Genomic DNA, 16,615 nt, shown 5'->3' with positions numbered 1-16,615 from the left:
CTTAGGCTGGGAACTAGAAGAAAGTTTCTAGCCATCTGATGAGTGAATTTCTGGAACAGCCTTCCAAAAGGAACAGCAGGAGCAAGAAACCTAATGTTGTAAAATGGAGCTTGATACATTTTTGAATGGGATTATATGATGGGATTACCTGTGATAGCAGGGAACTGGATACAATGACCCAAGAGGTTCCTTCCAGTCCTATGTTCTTATAAAATGTGACTTCTAAAACATATAATAATTATTACTAATACTAATTATTAATAAATGCAAACAACCCTGCAAAGCAAAGACAAACCATCTCAATAGAGTAGGGCAAGAAAGAACACCGAGAAATGTGACTGCAGCCTGCTCGGTGGTAAGTTACTTGACACCAGATAAATGTAAAATAAACATTAACCATGTGTCTATAACCATGGCACTATTTGTTTTGTTAAGATTGCAGATGTCAGTACTGAGGTGACATTTTAGGGCTTCTCTGTTAAGGGAGACCAGAGAAGACAAACTATTTGACAATGCTCCTCTTCACAACTGATAGCTTAAGGCAGAGAGTAAAACTAGGAGTTAAAGGCAGGAGCAGGAGACAGAACTAGACATTTTTGCAAACCGGGAAGAGATTACTAGCCAGGGAACCCAGGGGTCCATTTCAAGATCACTCTGTTATTCACCACCTGCCCTCAACCTCCATGGCCAGAGATGGTCTCTAGCAGCAGGACCAGCATCATTCTGCTGTGCAAAGATAGGGCAGGAATTGAGAGAGACCACACGATCTACTGCCACATGGAAGCTGCTCTCTTTCCACCCTTTCTGGAGGGGTCACAGCAGGAATGTGGGAACCCTGGTACCCTCACGGCTTCAATAGCAGCCCCAGAGCAGTTCTGCCACTGGGGGGGGGGGAGAATTATTTTCCTTCCTCCCTCACATACATCTCCACAGTGCCAAGCCCAGCTACTTAGGGGCTTGGGGAGAGGATTTAGATGAGGTTACAGCAAGGTTGGGTTGCTTGGCTGAGCAGTACAGTGGCCCAGTGCATTAAGCATTGGCTGTGGACCTAAGCAGTGTGGGTTGTAGTCTTGGGTCCAATGCTTAGTTTCTTAACGTGGTCCTAGCATTTGGAGTGAAGGTGGGGCTGTGCAGCCCATGCACATGTGGCTAATTTGGCTACTTGGAGTGGGATTTTCAAAAGCACTTAGCACTGGCCTAACTCTGGTCTAGGGAAGTCAGTTGGGAGACTCTCATGGGATACAATAGGAGCAGAGCTAGCCAGTGCTTTTGAAACCACCCTGCCACTGAATGTGCGAATCTTTTCAAATGTGCATTGAATGAGGCCAGCTCTGAAGGAGACTTTATGAGCTCGGTCAGTAGTGCTCACTCGTGTCTGATGACAGATTTAAACCTATGCTTCCCTTTAGATCCATAGATTTTAAGGCCAGAAGAGCCTATTATAACCGTCTAATTCAACCTTCTACACAACACAGGCCAGAGATCCTCACCCATTGATTCCTGCTTCAAGCCCATATCTTGTGGTTGAGCTAGAGCATGTCCTTAAGCTGGAAGTTTCAGGAGAAGAGATTCTTGCATGAGATTATTATATTATTATCATTTAGTATTTGTATTACAGTAGTGCAGAAAGGCCCCATCCAAGATAGGGACACCATTGTGCTGGACACTAGTGCATCTGGTCAGGCCATAAATATTGCAAGAACAGCTCTCCTTGGGAGATATTGCTGCTTCTGGTCCTGACGAGAAGCCAGACAGGACCAAATAAAAAATGAAAAGGGAAAAAGGAAAATAAATTCCTATTTTCTGAACACATAAAAGGTTCAGGATTTGGCACAAGTTCAGGTGGGCTCTTATTTTAACCAAGTTGTTTTTCTCGTGTCACTAGCTGAGATGAACCCCTGTAAGCTTTCTGTGTTTCATCACCTAATTTCTTTCTTCTATCTGAGGATTCCACTCTCGTACACTTGCATGGTTTCTGGAACTTTGCTGGGTTTGGGTTAAACCTGGAACAGGCTGAAGGAGTATGGCGTATGTCAAACAAAGTGCATTTCTGTTTTATTATCCAGATTGCAGCTACATATAATCCTTATCAGGGCACTGATATGTGTATGGGCCTAACTATGCATGGGGTGATCTTGAGTAAACTTAGACTTACTTAGAAAGAGCTTTCCCTGCTCCAGGTGTGCTATAGAGACACAGAAATGCTCTCTAGACTCTGCTCTCAGGGCCCCGCTCTGAGTGGCTGGTGATTCCTGTTGTGTTTGATGATGGAATAAATGTGCCCAGGGAGTCACAACCCTCACAGACACAGGGACCTAGATCCTCCGCTGAGGCAGCAGGGTGATAGCAGGCATTCCGTCACAACTTCCCGAACCTCAGACCAGCTGTCTGCCAGCCCTGAAATGCCACGAAAGAGTTGAGCTCATGAGATTTCCAGCCAGTCTCCCTTACCCAAGAAGTTTGGAGAAGCAGCTAAACTCCCAGAGGAAACTGGGTTTGATATGGCAGAGCTATGAGAAAGAGCAATAGTTTCTATACAAGCTCTTCAAAAGCTGCAATCCAGCAAAGCACATAAACCTATGTGTAACTTGAAGCATAGAGCAGCCCTTTGATGTAGTGGGATTGCGCCGGAATGGCATACCGGCACTTTTGCTGCATGGAGGATGCCATTTTGTTCTCAAAATGGCATCCTACACATAGCATAACCTCGCATGCACTATGTGTCCAAGGTCGTGGCCTATAGAGGATACCATTTTGTAGAGCAAAATGGCATCCTCTGCACAGCGTGACCTTGCATACTCTGTGCGTCTGAGGCCATGCTGGCAGGGGTGTTCCCATGCTTGGGGCATTCTGATATTACCAGTACTTGCCCATTCATAACTATACCCCGGGAGTAGCCCTACTTGACATCAATGGGACTATTCACATATTTAAAGTTACACACAAGCTTAAGTACTTTGCTGGAGTGGGAACTAAGGACCTGCTCCAAAACCCACTGAAGTCAACAGGAAGACTCCCACTGAGTTCAGTAGGCTTTGCATCAGGACCTGAACTTGTACACTCAGATTTTCAAACCTGCCTAAGGGAATTGGAGACCCAGCTCTCATTTGGCGCTTTGAAGATGCCCCCCTTAAAGAAGGCAGCAGAGGGTGTGTGTAGCTGGTTTAGATGCTTAGTGGAACATGCATGGGCTGAACAAAGTATCTAGAAGAACCCTGGGTTCATTCACTGACAGTTGGGGTGGTGCATAGCACCATGAGCTGAACAACTGTACACCAGCCACCCAAAGTAGCCAGGCTGGTTGTACATTGCTTTATGAGTAAAGAAAGCACATTTGCTTGAGCCCCTTCTAAGAGAATGAAAAGGCTCCAGATATCCAAAAGAATATCCACACCACAATAAGTAAACTAAAGCTGTGCTCAGCACCAGATTCAAACTTCCTTCCCCACATTTTTGCACTGTTTGGTTGGGGGCCATCTCTAGGCAAAACATGTTTAACAGAGAGGGGAAAATACTGAAAAGCACACCCTTACAATGACCATGCCTGAGAACGCTCATTCTGGGGGCATGCTAAAATCAGACATTTGCTAGGGAGGAGAGAGCTGATTCAGAGAAGGGAAGGAACTCTGACACAATAGCTGTCTAGTAAGGTTTCCTGTCTGTCCTGGTTTTAGCCCATGTGTGTGAGGAAAGCCTTTTGCATGGCATTTTGGAAGGGTGCTTCCAAATCTGTTCCAACCAAACCTAGGGTTACCATATTCTGTACCTCCAAATGGAGGACACTCCACGGCCCCCGCCCCCGCCCCCAGCCCCGCCCATACCCCCTCCCCAACCCCTCCCCCTCCCCAAAGTCTCCGCCCCCTCCCCTGCTTCGCGGGAAGCCTGAAGCAGGTAAGGAGGGTGTGGGGGGGAGGAGGCGCAGCCCAGGCTAGCCCCCCCGGCGGCTCCAGCCTGGGTCGGCTCGGGCCCTGGGGTGCCGGCCCTGGCCCACCACCCCCGGCCCGCCCAGCACTGCCGGACCCTGGCTCCCCGGCGGCCCGGCTCCCCGCGGGCCCGGCCGACCCGGCTCCCCGCGGGCCCGGCTCCCCGCGGGCCCGGCCGGCCCGGCTCCCCGCGGGCCCGGCTCCCCGCCGGCCCGGCTCCCGGCCGACCCGGCCCCCCGCCGGCCCGGCCGACCCGGCTCCCCGCCGGCCCGGCCCCCCGCGGGCCCGGCCGACCCGGCTCCCCGCCGGCCCGGCCCCCCGCGGGCCCGGCTCCCCGCGGGCCCGGCTCCCCGCCGGCCCGGCCCCCCGCGGGCCCGGCTCCCCGCGGGCCCGGCCGACCCGGCTCCCCGCCGGCCCGGCTCCCCGCGGGCCCGGCCGACCCGGCTCCCCGCCGGCCCGGCTCCCCGCGGGCCCGGCCGGCCCGGCTCCCCGCCGGCCCGGCCCCCCGCGGGCCCGGCCGGCCCGGCCCCCCGCAGGCCCGGCCCCCCGCGGGCCCGGCCGACCCGGCCCCCCGCCGGCCCGGCTCCCCGCGGGCCCGGCCGGCCCGGCTCCCCGCCGGCCCGGCCCCCCGCAGGCCCGGCCGACCCGGCTCCCCGCCGGCCCGGCCGACCCGGCCCCCCGCGGGCCCGGCCGACCCGGCTCCCCGCCGGCCCGGCTCCCCGCGGGCCCGGCCGACCCGGCTCCCCGCCGGCCCGGCCGACCCGGCTCCCAGCCCGGACCCCGGCCCGGCACCATGCCCCCGGCCCCGCACCGCCGGCCCCGGCCGAGCACCACCCAGCCCTCCCGATTTTCCCGGACATGCCCGGCTTTTGGGGATTTCCCCCCGGACGGGGATTTGAGCCCCCAAAAGCCGGACATGTCCGGGAAAATCCGGACGTATGGTAACCCTAACCAAACCAAGTGCAAAGGGAGGAGAAAATGTAACATTCAGCAACAGGAAGGGAACCATTTGGAACTTCAGAATGGGAGTTGAGTTGGTCTGAGTTGTGAGTAACTTTTTATTTAATCAAAACCAATTTCCCCCTCCGTTGTGAAATGACTCCTGTGAGTGACACTGGCCAATTTATTGTGGCAGTTCCTAAAGCATAATAGGCTGTAGCCTGCCACTTGCTGCTGATGGTCTGCAAAACAAATCCAGTGATATCACGGAAATGTAACTATTCAGTTACCCAAAGAGATGGATACATGAGACGTCTACAGGCCTGAACCAAATAATCGTCCTGCCCTCCCCTGGTCACACTTTTCTGCTTTCTACTCTTTCACTGGCGTTAGAAACTACCACACATTTCACCTTACAGTGTTGGAAACCTAAACATGAGAAATACCAGAGACAGCTATGTAAATACAAAGTGTGGGCAGTAGGCGGGGGAAGTTGCCACAACAAAGGATCTCTCTTAGACTTTAACCCCAGTTGGGTTTCTCCCTTCCCTCCCCCATGTTCGGCCCACCTTAAAAAAAGAGACAGGAGAGAAATAAATATGTAAAAAAATGAACCTAGTTGAAAGTGGTCAATCTTCATGCTGCTGTTGTTCATGGTGCCGAAAATTGTGATGACTGAGATTTTCCTTGTGGCCATCTTGCAGAAACTTTCCAGGTATTCGTCTCGCTGTTGCACGTACATGGTGGTGTCGGCCGTGGGGGTCGTGATCAGCTAGGGGATGGCAGAGACAAAGAGTTTGATTAGTTTCAGAACAAAGCCATAGCGAGCCCCTATGTCAGAGGAGCAGCTCTCCAAAGAAGAACAGCATCTTAGTGCTTGCCCCCTGAGGTTTCTTTTCCACACAATAGCCAGCAGCTCAGGAACTTACATTTATTTGTTTAGGGATAGATTGTGTCTTTAGGCCCAGCCCCGAGCAAAAGGTGATAGGTCAGCTAGAGGAATAGCCCCAGAGACACCCCTCCAAGACACAGTCACTCTGGCACTCCCCTGTTGTGCTGGTAGGAGAGGAGTACGTTGCTACAGACGTTACAAGGAACAACATACTCCCCTCTTACATCTTTGTCTTTCTGAATCCAGTCAGTTCTCCAGCCCAACCCATTGAGGCGGGAGTAGGTAGGTCGACACACCCTCACATCCATTTGTTTATAGAGGCGAGAACACTGGGTACATAGCCTCAGATCATCAAAGGTATTGAGGTGCCTAGCTCCCACTGATTTCAATGGGAGTTATGTGCCTAAATACCTTTGAGGATCTAAGCCAGGGGTCGGCAATCTTTGGCACATGGCCTGTCAGGGTAATCCACTGATGGGTGGCGAGACATTTTGTTTACGTTGACCATCTGCAGGCATGGCCCCCCGCAGCTCCTAGTGGCCGCGGTTCACCATTCCCAGCCAAAGGGAGCTGTGGGAAGTGGCGTGGGCTCCAGGGACTTGCTGGCTGCTGCTTCGCACAGCTCCTATTGGCCTGGAACCATGGCCACTGGGAGCTGCGGGGGGCTGTGCCTGTGGACAGTCAATGTAAACAAAATGTCTTGCAGCCCGCCAATGGATTACCCTGACGGGCCGCATGCCGAAGGTTGCCGATCCCTGATCTAAGCCACAGCCCTTTCTTTCTCCCCTGTGCCCATGATCCAGGCATATCTAATGTGGTCCCTCTACTAACCTGCATGGTTGCATTAGATCCGGGCACCATCTACCTCATAGTTAGCCAAAACCACTTGGAAATTCCCACTTGTAGGCCTTATTTAATTTGTTGAGCAAGGAGGGAGGGGAAAGATATGTAAAGTGGTGTGGGGCGGGGCAGGAGGAAATGATTACAGTAGAATAAAAAAATCTTTTAGGTTCACACCAATGCCTCCTCAAGTGTTTTCCAAAAGACACAGGTGTGGGAGGTGAGATGGCAGCTGTTTAACTACACAGCAACACCACACAACAGTTTAGGACGGGAAGTGGAGGAGAATCCTGCATCCACTTGAAACAGAATAGTTCTAACTAGAGCTGTCCAAAACCCCCAGATCCCAATGCTGCTGAACACTGGGGGAGTTGAAATCTGGAGCCAAATTTTGTGGCTTAGGCTTATCACAAGACATAATATTGTCTTAACTGTGTAAGGCTTTCTGGAATACTTTTTATGAAACATGCTTTATAAATACAGTTTATCAGTACATTCAGTTACAAGGACGAGCTATAGGCCTATAGGGCCTGAGTCTCATTTATATTGAGGCCCCTTTACATCACCCTGGTGATGAAAAAGTGCTTTAGTGTAAATGAGAATCAGGCCCATAGAGGTTATATGAACACAAGACGATTTGATTACTGATCTATAGCACAAGTCATGTTACTTTAAAGTTGCAGTAAAATGCTTAAAAAGAAGTATTTTAAATATTGTTTGAGAACTCAAATAAGTACCAGAAAATGAGCCAGGTTCTGCTCCCAGTTTCATAGCCAGTGTGTGGATATGAATGCAGAATTTGGCCCAGTGTAACTGTATGGGTATAAGTGAGCAACGAATTTGTCTCACTCTGGCAAATCTTGTCAGATAAAGTGGGAAGCATTTCAGAGGCAAAGCAAACCTCAAATCATAGCTTTAAAATAGCCTGGCATTCTCTGCAAAACAAACTGGCTGTATTTTAAAGAATCCTTATTGAGGTTGCAGGAAAAAAACAACCCAATGTGTAGAAAGAACAGTAAATATGGCAGGCGACCAGCTTGGCTTAACAGTGAAATCCTTGCTGACCTTAAACGCAAAAAAGAAGCTTACAAGAAGTGGAAGATTGGACAAATGACCAGGGAGGAGTATAAAAATATTGCTCAGGCATGCAGGAGTGAAATCAGGAAGGCCAAATCACACTTGGAATTGCAGCTAGCAGGAGATATTAAGAGTAACAAGAAGGGTTTCTTCAGGTATGTTATCAACAAGAAGAAAGTCAAGGAAAGTGTGGGCCCCTTAATGAATGAGGGAGGCCACCTAGTAACAGAGGATGTGGAAAAAGCTAATGTACTCAATGATTTTTTTGCCTCTGTCTTCACGAACAAGGTCAGCTCCCAGACTGCTGCACTGGGCAGCACAGTATGGGGAGAAGGTGATCAGCCCTCTGTGGAGAAAGAAGTGGTTCGGGACTATTTCGAAAAACTGGACGAGGACAAGTCCATGGGGCCGGATGCACTGCATCCGAGGGTGCTAAAGGAGTTGGCGGATGGGATTGCAGAGCCATTGGCCATTATCTTTGAAAACTCATGGCGATCGGGGGAGGTCCTGGATGACTGGAAAAAGGCTAATGTAGTGCCCATCTTTAAAAAAGGGAAGAAGGAGGATCTGGGGAGCTACAGGCTAGTCAGCCTCACCTCAGTCCCTGGAAAAATCATGGAGCAGGTCCTCAAGGAATCAGTTCTGAAGCACTTAGAGGCGAGGAAAGTGATCAGGAACAGTCAACATGGCTTCATCAAGGGCAAGTCATTCCTGACTAACCTAATTGCCTTCTATGAGGAGATAACTGACTCTGTGGATGAGGGGAAAGCAGTGGATGTGTTATTCCTTGACTTTAGCAAAGCTTTTGATACTGTCTCCCACAGTATTCTTGCCAGCAAATTAAAGAAGTATGGGCTGGATGAATGGACTATAAGGTGGATAGAAAGCTGGCTAGATTGTCGGGCTCAATGGGTAGTGATCAACGGCTCCATGTCTAATTGGCAGCTGGTTTCAAGTGGAGTGCCCCAGGGGTCGGTCCTGGGGCCGGTTTTGTTCAATATCTTCATTAATGATCTGGAGGATGGCATGGACTGCACTCTCAGCAAGTTTGCAGATGACACTAAACTGGGAGGAGTGGTAGATACGCTGGACGGTAGGGATAGGATACAGAGGGACCTAGACAAATTAGAGGATTGGGCCAAAAGAAACCTGATGAGGTTCAAGAAGGACAAGTGCAGAGTCCTGCACTTAGGACGGAAGAATCCCATGCACTGTTACAGACTAGGGACCGAATGGCTAGGAGGCAGTTCTGCAGAAAAGGACCTGGGGTTACAGTGGATGAGAAGCTGGATGTGAGTCAACAGTGTGCCCTTGTTGCCAAGAAGGCTAATGGCATTTTGGGCTGTATAAGTAGGGGCATTGCCAGCAGATCGAGGGACCTGATCATTCCCCTCTATTCGACATTGGTGAGGCCTCATCTGGAGTACTGTGTTCAGTTTTGGGCCCACGCTACAAGAAGGATGTGGAAAAATTGGAAAGAGTCCAATGGAGGGCAACAAAAATAATTAGGGGGCTGGAACACATGACTTAAGAGGAGAGGCTGAGGGAACTGGGATTGTTTAGTCTGCAGAAGAGAAGAATGAGGGGGGATTTGATAGCTGCTTTCAACTACCAGAAAGGGGGTTCCAAAGAGGATGGATCTAGACTGTTCTCAGTGGTACCAGATGACAGAACAAGGAGTAATGGTCTCAAGTTGCAGTGGGGGAGGAGGGTGGTGAAGCACTGGAATGAGTTACCTAGGGAGGTGGTGGATTCTCCTTCCTTAGAGGTTTTTAAGGTCAGGCTTGACAAAGCCCTGGCTGGGATGATTTAGTTGGGAATTGGTCCTGCTTTGAGCAGGGGGTTGGACTAGATGACTTCCTGAGGTCCCTTCCAACCGTGATATTCTATGATTCTATGAAACAGGGATTTACTTATTGGTTTAATTTTAGGTTGCATTTTAACTGCTACTTGCCTATGTCGTGTGTGTGTGTGTGTGTGTGTGTGTGTGTGTGTGTGTGTGTGTGTGTGTGTGTGTGTGTGTGTGTGTGTGTGTGTGTGTGTGAGTGAAATGCTACATACAAACCCTCAGTCTCCACTTCATCACCACAGAATAACACACAAAAACCAAACTCCCTCAGGCAAAACTTTCTGACCACAGATCTGAACCAGGGTGGGGTTTCAAAATCCAGATCAAGATGTGGATACAGATTTTACAGCAGTTCTCTATATCTATTAAGGGATGAACCAAAGCCCTTGCTCTGAACACCCTACAAACTTTTGGACATTTGAAATTCAGATCAGAATCTGCAATTTGGGCCCAGCTCTCCGTTTAGCCAGTTATAGCACTTAACCCGCCCCTATGAAGTGGCTGGTTGAACCACCATAAGCAGCGATTCTCTCTCTAACTTCACGTTCGGGGGGAGGATTGAGACAGGATCTTTTGGAGCCAGGCCCCGTCATCCGAGTGGCCCAAAGGGAACAGTGTAGCAGAGCAGTGGGAAACCGCACAGGCAGAGCTGATACTAGAGAGACCTGGGCTGATTCTTTTGGGAGGAAGATCAAGGACTCAGGAATGTAAGAGAACTGTACATCTGGGGCAATTGACTGGGAGAATTGGACCCGAGAGGAAGAGATAGCAGAGCTGGATAGAAAAGTCTGCTTGGGGAAAAGGGTGCAAGAGAAAGAGTGCAAAGAAAGGTGGTTTTTATTTTAAGGGGCCTGAAATGTCAGTAGATCCAGATTTCAGTTACCTTTAATCTACCTTGTGCATGTGTCACATAAAACAAAGGCAGAGCCATGTGCTGTATCTCCAATATCACCTCCATTAATGACTACTGCATAATGAATCTAGCTTCCAGGAGGAGGAGACTATTGGTAGTACCGGACTGTGACAAATTCTAATGCAGCTTGGTAGCAGCGTTTGCCTGCAGCCTGTTCCGGCCCGACTACCCGAGACTGGATGACTCATTTCATATCTGAGCTCCAGCTGAGAAGTGATCTGAGATCGGGAGATTCAAATTCCAGACGGAGTGATGAGTCACCAGGGTCCTTCAGGGAGGAAAGCAGTGGCTGTCCGGCTTCTCTGATTTCTATTCTGTACTCGTCTCTTTTTTTGGCCTGATGTGACACTAATTTTTGGAAGCCACAACGTTCAGAACTAAAGCCAGGTTTCAAAGACCCTAAACTTCAGGGCAGTTCTGATCTGCGGTCTTCGTTTGGCCAAGTATTAAGACCAGGGTCATTTGCAAAATTCAGATTCCCTAGGGTCAGGTTTTTTCAAACACATGGCCCCCTCCCTGTTTCCAAAATTCAGTGCTGTTCAAATCTGCTGTTTTGGTTTGGATCTCTCTCTCTTTCTAGAGCAGTGAGTCCCAAACTAGGACCACCGCTTGTTCAGGGAAAGCCCCTGGCTGGCCTGGCCGGTTTGTTTACCTGCCGCGTCCACAGGTTCGGCCGATCACGGCTCCCACTGGCCGTGGTTCGCCGCTCCAGGCCAATGGGGACTGCAGGAAGTGGCGCAGGCTGAGGGACGTGCTGGCCGCCCTTCCTGCAGCCCCCATTGGCCTGGAGCAGTGAACTGCGGCCAGTGGGAGCCGCGATCGGCCGAACCTGCGGATGCAGCAGGTAAACAAACCGGCTCGGCCCACCAGGGGCTTTCCCTGACTAAGCGGCGGCCCTAGTTTGAGATCCACTGCTCTAGCGCATTTATTCCTTTTAGCCCTGCAGAGCTAAACTAGGGGAGAGAAAGTTGGATTCTGTGCTGTCTCATGCATCATCAGCGTAACTGTCAACTGAACTCCCATGGCAGATGGCAGAATCTTTGTTACGGGCGATGGTATAAGGGGCAGAAGAGCCTGGCTGGATTTTTGGAGCCCTGGTGCTGTTGGTGATACTGGCCACTGGAAAATCCTTGTAAACTGAGCTAACCTGTGAGACTGAATGAGAACTCCCACAATGCTATTTTTCAAAGAGCTACTTTTCAAAATGAACCTTTAAAGCGAATGCTGCCTACCAAAGAAATCATTTGAACTGGGGCTAAATTGTTCCCTTTCACAGGTGAAATGTTTTTAGATACATACAATGGAAAAACATACAATATTATTAAACCCTGGGAGAAGCAGCTTCAGGCTGTGCTCAGTTTCTAAGCCTTGGAACCTCACTCAAAGAGCCTGTTGTAATTAAACTAGCATAGGGTGGGCTCGCCAGAGAAACCTGAATGCCTAATTCCCATCAGAAATTAATGGCAGCTTTGAAAATTCTACCTTCAGCATGTATATGCGCAAGCATGTGTGCATATATACATGCTCACACATGCCCACAAGCAGTGCCCAACCACTTGGCCTGTTTCCAGAGTTTGGACACTAGCATCGCTATGAAACAGATGTCAGCTGGCAGAGCATGCTGGGAACTGGAATGTAGTGGGTAGTGGTAACACCAACAAGCATCCCAATTTGGTTGATGGACAAAACCCACATTGCAACCTCATTTCATTAATCATCCCAGATATAGAGCCCATCACCCTACAGAGCCAAAACCAGGATGGCTGTTTGGTAGCTCCATGCAAAGCGAATGAGAAGGCTCCGGTCCAATTCCTCACAGACTGCTGTCCACCATATCAAGTATCAGAGGGGTAGCCGTGTTAGTCTGGATCTGTAAAAAGCAACAGAGAATCCTGTGGCACCTTTAAGACTAGCAGATGTATTGGAGCATAAGCTTTCGTGGGTGCTCCATGCGTCTGACGAAATGGGTATTCACCCATGAAAGCTTATGCTCCAATACATCTGTTAGTCTTAAAGGTGCCACAGGACTCTCAGTCACCATATCAAAGATGCCAGCATGATTGGTGCCCTTTATTGGCTGTTGCAGCAGAAGGTCAAGGACTGAATGAGCCATGGATGATGAACTCCCCTTTCGCCCGAGAGAGAGTCCCACCAATGCAAGGTTAAGAACAGGCACAGTGCAGAGGGCATTGATGCAAGCTTCCCCACTGGAGGCCTTTGTCTCCAAAGCTGTCAGGCTGGTACCTTTCACCGCCATTGTAAAAAACAATGTTAAAAAAAATAACCCCGCCCCAGATTTCCCATTCACTACAGTCTCACTATGGGGAGAATTATTTTAATGTGTGAGGTGATAATGCTCAGGAACATGCTACTTACAATGAGTCGCCGTTTGCCTTCAAAAAAATCCAGGAGGTTTGTCACCGATTTCCTGGAGGGCTGAACGAAAGGCTTTGTGTTTGGCTTCAGGTGGCCCTCGTTCTCAGTCCTGCTCCCCTTCTTGTTCTTCTTGCTGCGGTCTTTGTCCTGCTTGGTCTTCTTCTCAGCTTTGTCCTTCTTGGCCTGCTTCTCGCTCTTCTGCAGCTTATCGGGTCTCTCCTTCTTCTTCTTCTTCTCAGGCTTGTCTGGTCGATCGTGCTTCTTTGGCTCTTTCCCTTTCTTCGGTGGGACATTCCCTGCTGCGATCTCTTGCTCCAAGTGGGGGACAGCAGGCCTGCTTGGGTCATATTTATCCTCGTATTCATTGCTCAGGATCTTTTCCTGGGTTCTCTTTTTAGGTGGCTTGGCTTTGGCTGGTTTGTGTTGGCCTGGTGTGACACTGGGATCCCGGTGTATATAGTCTTTCCGGTCTGTACGGTTGTCTCTAAATCTACCTGTGTTTGCCCTCGTGTAGTGCTCTGAGGCGGCCAGGGGAGCCTCTGTGTAGCTGTCGTAGCTGGCAACTTTGCCAGGTCTCCGGGTGGCTACTGGGTGTCTCTCCGGGTGACCATGCTGCCTGTCTCTGCGGTTCTCATTCCACACAGGGGAGTAGAAATCATCAGTGGCTGTTCCCCGCGGGGCAGTTGCCTCAGGCGCTGTGGGCAGCCTATCATAGTCGGAAGTGGTGTGTGACTTTGTGGTCCAAGTTCTCTGAGTGGTTGGAAGGGGTGTGGCTGTGGTGATAGGTCTGCTCGGCATCATCACTGTGCGGGTGGTTGCCTGGGTAGTGGTGGTTGTGGGAGGGAGGGTGCTGCCCCTCGTTGTAGGGGGAGGAGGAGCCACTGTGGTCGTGATTAGTTTCCTCACTGTTTTGCTCCTTGTTGGCTGAGCATTGCTTCTCCTTGGCTCCTCCTTCCTTACCGACAGCTGGACTTGTCCACCACTTGATGTAGGTCTGGTGCTGCCACCATTGTTACTTTCCTCCACCACTTGCCCCTCCACCCCGACAGCTTTGCATTTCTGGATGAAACCCTTTTGCCTCATCTTCTCGATTTTCCTGATGGGGCTCTGGTCGATGACTTCGTACATGGCCTCTAGCCTTACAGGGTAAGGGTACCTTTCCTCCACCTGTAGGGTCTTCTTCAGCAGCACCATGCCAAATTTCCCTTTCTCCAGTTTCAGAAAGCTCATGAGCTTAGGGATGAGGCTGGGATCTAGAGGCTGCTCCAGGATTTTCCCTTCGCTGGTTATCCTCCTGACTTTCCCTCCTTCCTCCCCTTCCTCATGGAACAACACAATCTGCTGGATGTGCCTCTCGGCCAGTTCGCAGTAGACATCGCTCTTAAGCAGGCTCATCATGAGCCGGTAGTAGCCTTCAGAGGCATGAGGGGCAGAGATGACCCAGACTCTGTTCTTGCCGGCAAAGCTGGCCAGGACATTGGGAGAACTGGACCCTGAAGGGAAACGTACAATCCGTGACCGAGATACGGCAGACTTCCCCTCGTCCTTGATCATCTCAGGCTGGGGATGTTTGGCCGCAGTGGTGTGTCTCTGCGTCTGCCTTACTCTGGCCCTGACTCTCCTGGCCTGGGCCGGCACTTCATCTCGCAGCAGGTCAGGTTGTACATTTTTTGATGCTGGAGTATCCCTCTTGGCAACAGGACGTTGGAGATTCCCCATTGAAGGCGTCCAACTCCTCTGGGATGCCTCCGACCTTCTCAGGAAGGACAGCGATCCATTGCTAGCCTTGTGAGAAAGAGGCAAGTAACTAATTTCATGGCTCCCTCTGTCTGCTAGCCTCACGGTCTTCTCAGAGTCACACGCTAGCCATGTTGCCCACAGCATGGCTAAACTCAGAATGAGTGTCCGGTTCATTGTGCGATCCACTTCAAAAGAAATGAGGAGAAAAGTTAAATGTTAATAGTAGAATTTTAGATATAGACATAGACATAGACAGATATATCTTGCATTTTCTTAGTGACCAGAGAGCAACACATACACTGTGAAGTTTCAGTTATATAAAGTATTAAATACAACTTAGTCCTGTCATGGTATTTCTATAAAAACTTTGGAGGCTATTTCTAGAAAAGCACAGAGTAGATTAATTTAGGCCAAAAATGAGATAATCAGTCTATAACATGAATCTATTTATCTATCTATCCAAATAAGTAAAAAAATATAGTAATTATGTTTACATCACACACACACACACACACACACACACACACACACACACACACACACACACACACACACACACACACACAGTGGCTCACAGAGGTGGTAAGCCAAGAGTTTGTTTTTAACTTAAAACGTACCCTCTCAGGAAAGTTTCTGTTCAAGATCCGTGTATCCCAGCCCTTTCTTTAGAGGGAGAGCAATGCCATGGAGTTTTGCTGCAGCTCACTGGTTTTTATGTAACAAAACAGACTCCAGAGAATGTCCGGTTCACTGTGAAGCTTTTACTTTTTTGTTTTTCTTCACCTTCTTGACAAGTGGGATGAAGCGAAAGGAAATTTCCTTTGTGATCTTTGCTGCTCCATTTACCTGCAGGTCTGTCTTGTTTCTGTATCAGTCACACACACAGAGAGACACATTTCATCTAATAAAAGTGAACTCTCAGTTGTTTCTAAATCTCTCTCTCTCTTTTAAAGTTTCATGATCCTTCTAATCACTCCTTTCCTCCTCACTCTAGTTTAGCTCCTTTGTTTCCAGAGAGAAAAAGACCTGGGATTAATATATTTTCCAGGCTGAAGCAAAACACAGGAATGCGATGTTGAGAAAAGAAGCCCTCTTTAGCCTGCTCTTTATCGCCCCACTTTTTTTCCCAATCTTTTCTTTTTCTTCTTCTTCCTTTTTGCTAGATGTGATCCCAGAAATGTCAGGATAACCTCATCCCTGCTCTAAACCAAACTCAAACAGCAGCCACCACTGGAAATGAGGGAAACTTCACTAAGAATTTAACAGATCAGCAGAACACCGCCTCCTTCCCACTTCAACTCACTGAGGGAGGGCGGAGGAAATTTCTTAGGGGGTTGAAACGTTTCACATCATCATCATAAATCACTTTAGAAAAGGATGACTGCGACCTTAACTCTTTAAGCACCTCAAGCTCTCATACTGGCTTGACCTTCCCCCCTAGCCCTCCCTTCCTTGTCTTCTTTTCTCATTCCACTAAACTGACACTATCAAGTTAAAAATTACATGCTTAAGAAACTCATTTCCTTACCTGTGTTAATAACAGCACATTAGATAGTTAAAAGCTGAGAGAGTTTTTCTTAAAACCTGATTTCCTCCCCCCATTTTTACTGTTTGTTTATTTTCTATATTTCAATCTGGAAAATAAAAAGAGACCAGTCAATTTCACCTTAGTCAATGCCTCTTTTATATTCTCATACACAATTGCTGTAGTCTTTAATTTGCAAACAACCAAGGGGTCAGTTGATTTTTAAAAACTGGATCAAAAAATTTAAATACATATTTATATTAATTTTGATTCACAGAAGTGTGCATTCTGCAAGTCAAAAACAAAAAGATGCAAACTTGCAGAGAGAGATGTGCAAAGACCAGCTCTCCAGCTGGTGTAAATTGGTGTAGATCTATTGACTGCAGATCCTCAGCTGGTGTAAACTGGCATAGCTCCATTGCAAACAGATATACTAAGCTGATTTATACCAGCTGAAGATTTGGTCCACAGACTCTTGACTAATACCCAAGAGGTGGTGAAACATCACATCTTGGTAATTGATATACAACACTTAAAAGTA

General features: G+C 49.0%; 1 protein-coding gene across 1 annotated transcript in view; it reads right to left on the bottom strand.

The window, feature by feature from the left end:
• CCDC80 (coiled-coil domain containing 80) overlaps positions 1-15,790 on the bottom strand; it is a 37,530-nt gene extending 21,740 nt beyond the window's left edge. The window contains exons 1-3 of the mRNA XM_054044222.1: positions 15,167-15,790; positions 12,810-14,734; positions 5,478-5,634 (exon numbers count right to left, since the gene is read on the bottom strand). Of these exons, the coding sequence (XP_053900197.1) occupies positions 5,478-5,634; positions 12,810-14,723 (2,071 nt within the window). The 5' untranslated portion in view covers positions 14,724-14,734; positions 15,167-15,790. The remainder of the gene's footprint in view (positions 1-5,477; positions 5,635-12,809; positions 14,735-15,166) is intronic.
• Positions 15,791-16,615: the final 825 nt, after the last annotated feature.

The sequence above is a fragment of the Malaclemys terrapin genome, chromosome 1 (genome assembly GCF_027887155.1).
Source record: "Malaclemys terrapin pileata isolate rMalTer1 chromosome 1, rMalTer1.hap1, whole genome shotgun sequence".
In the NCBI taxonomy this organism is placed as follows: domain Eukaryota; kingdom Metazoa; phylum Chordata; order Testudines; family Emydidae; genus Malaclemys; species Malaclemys terrapin.
This window is presented reverse-complemented; position numbering and strand designations above follow the sequence as displayed.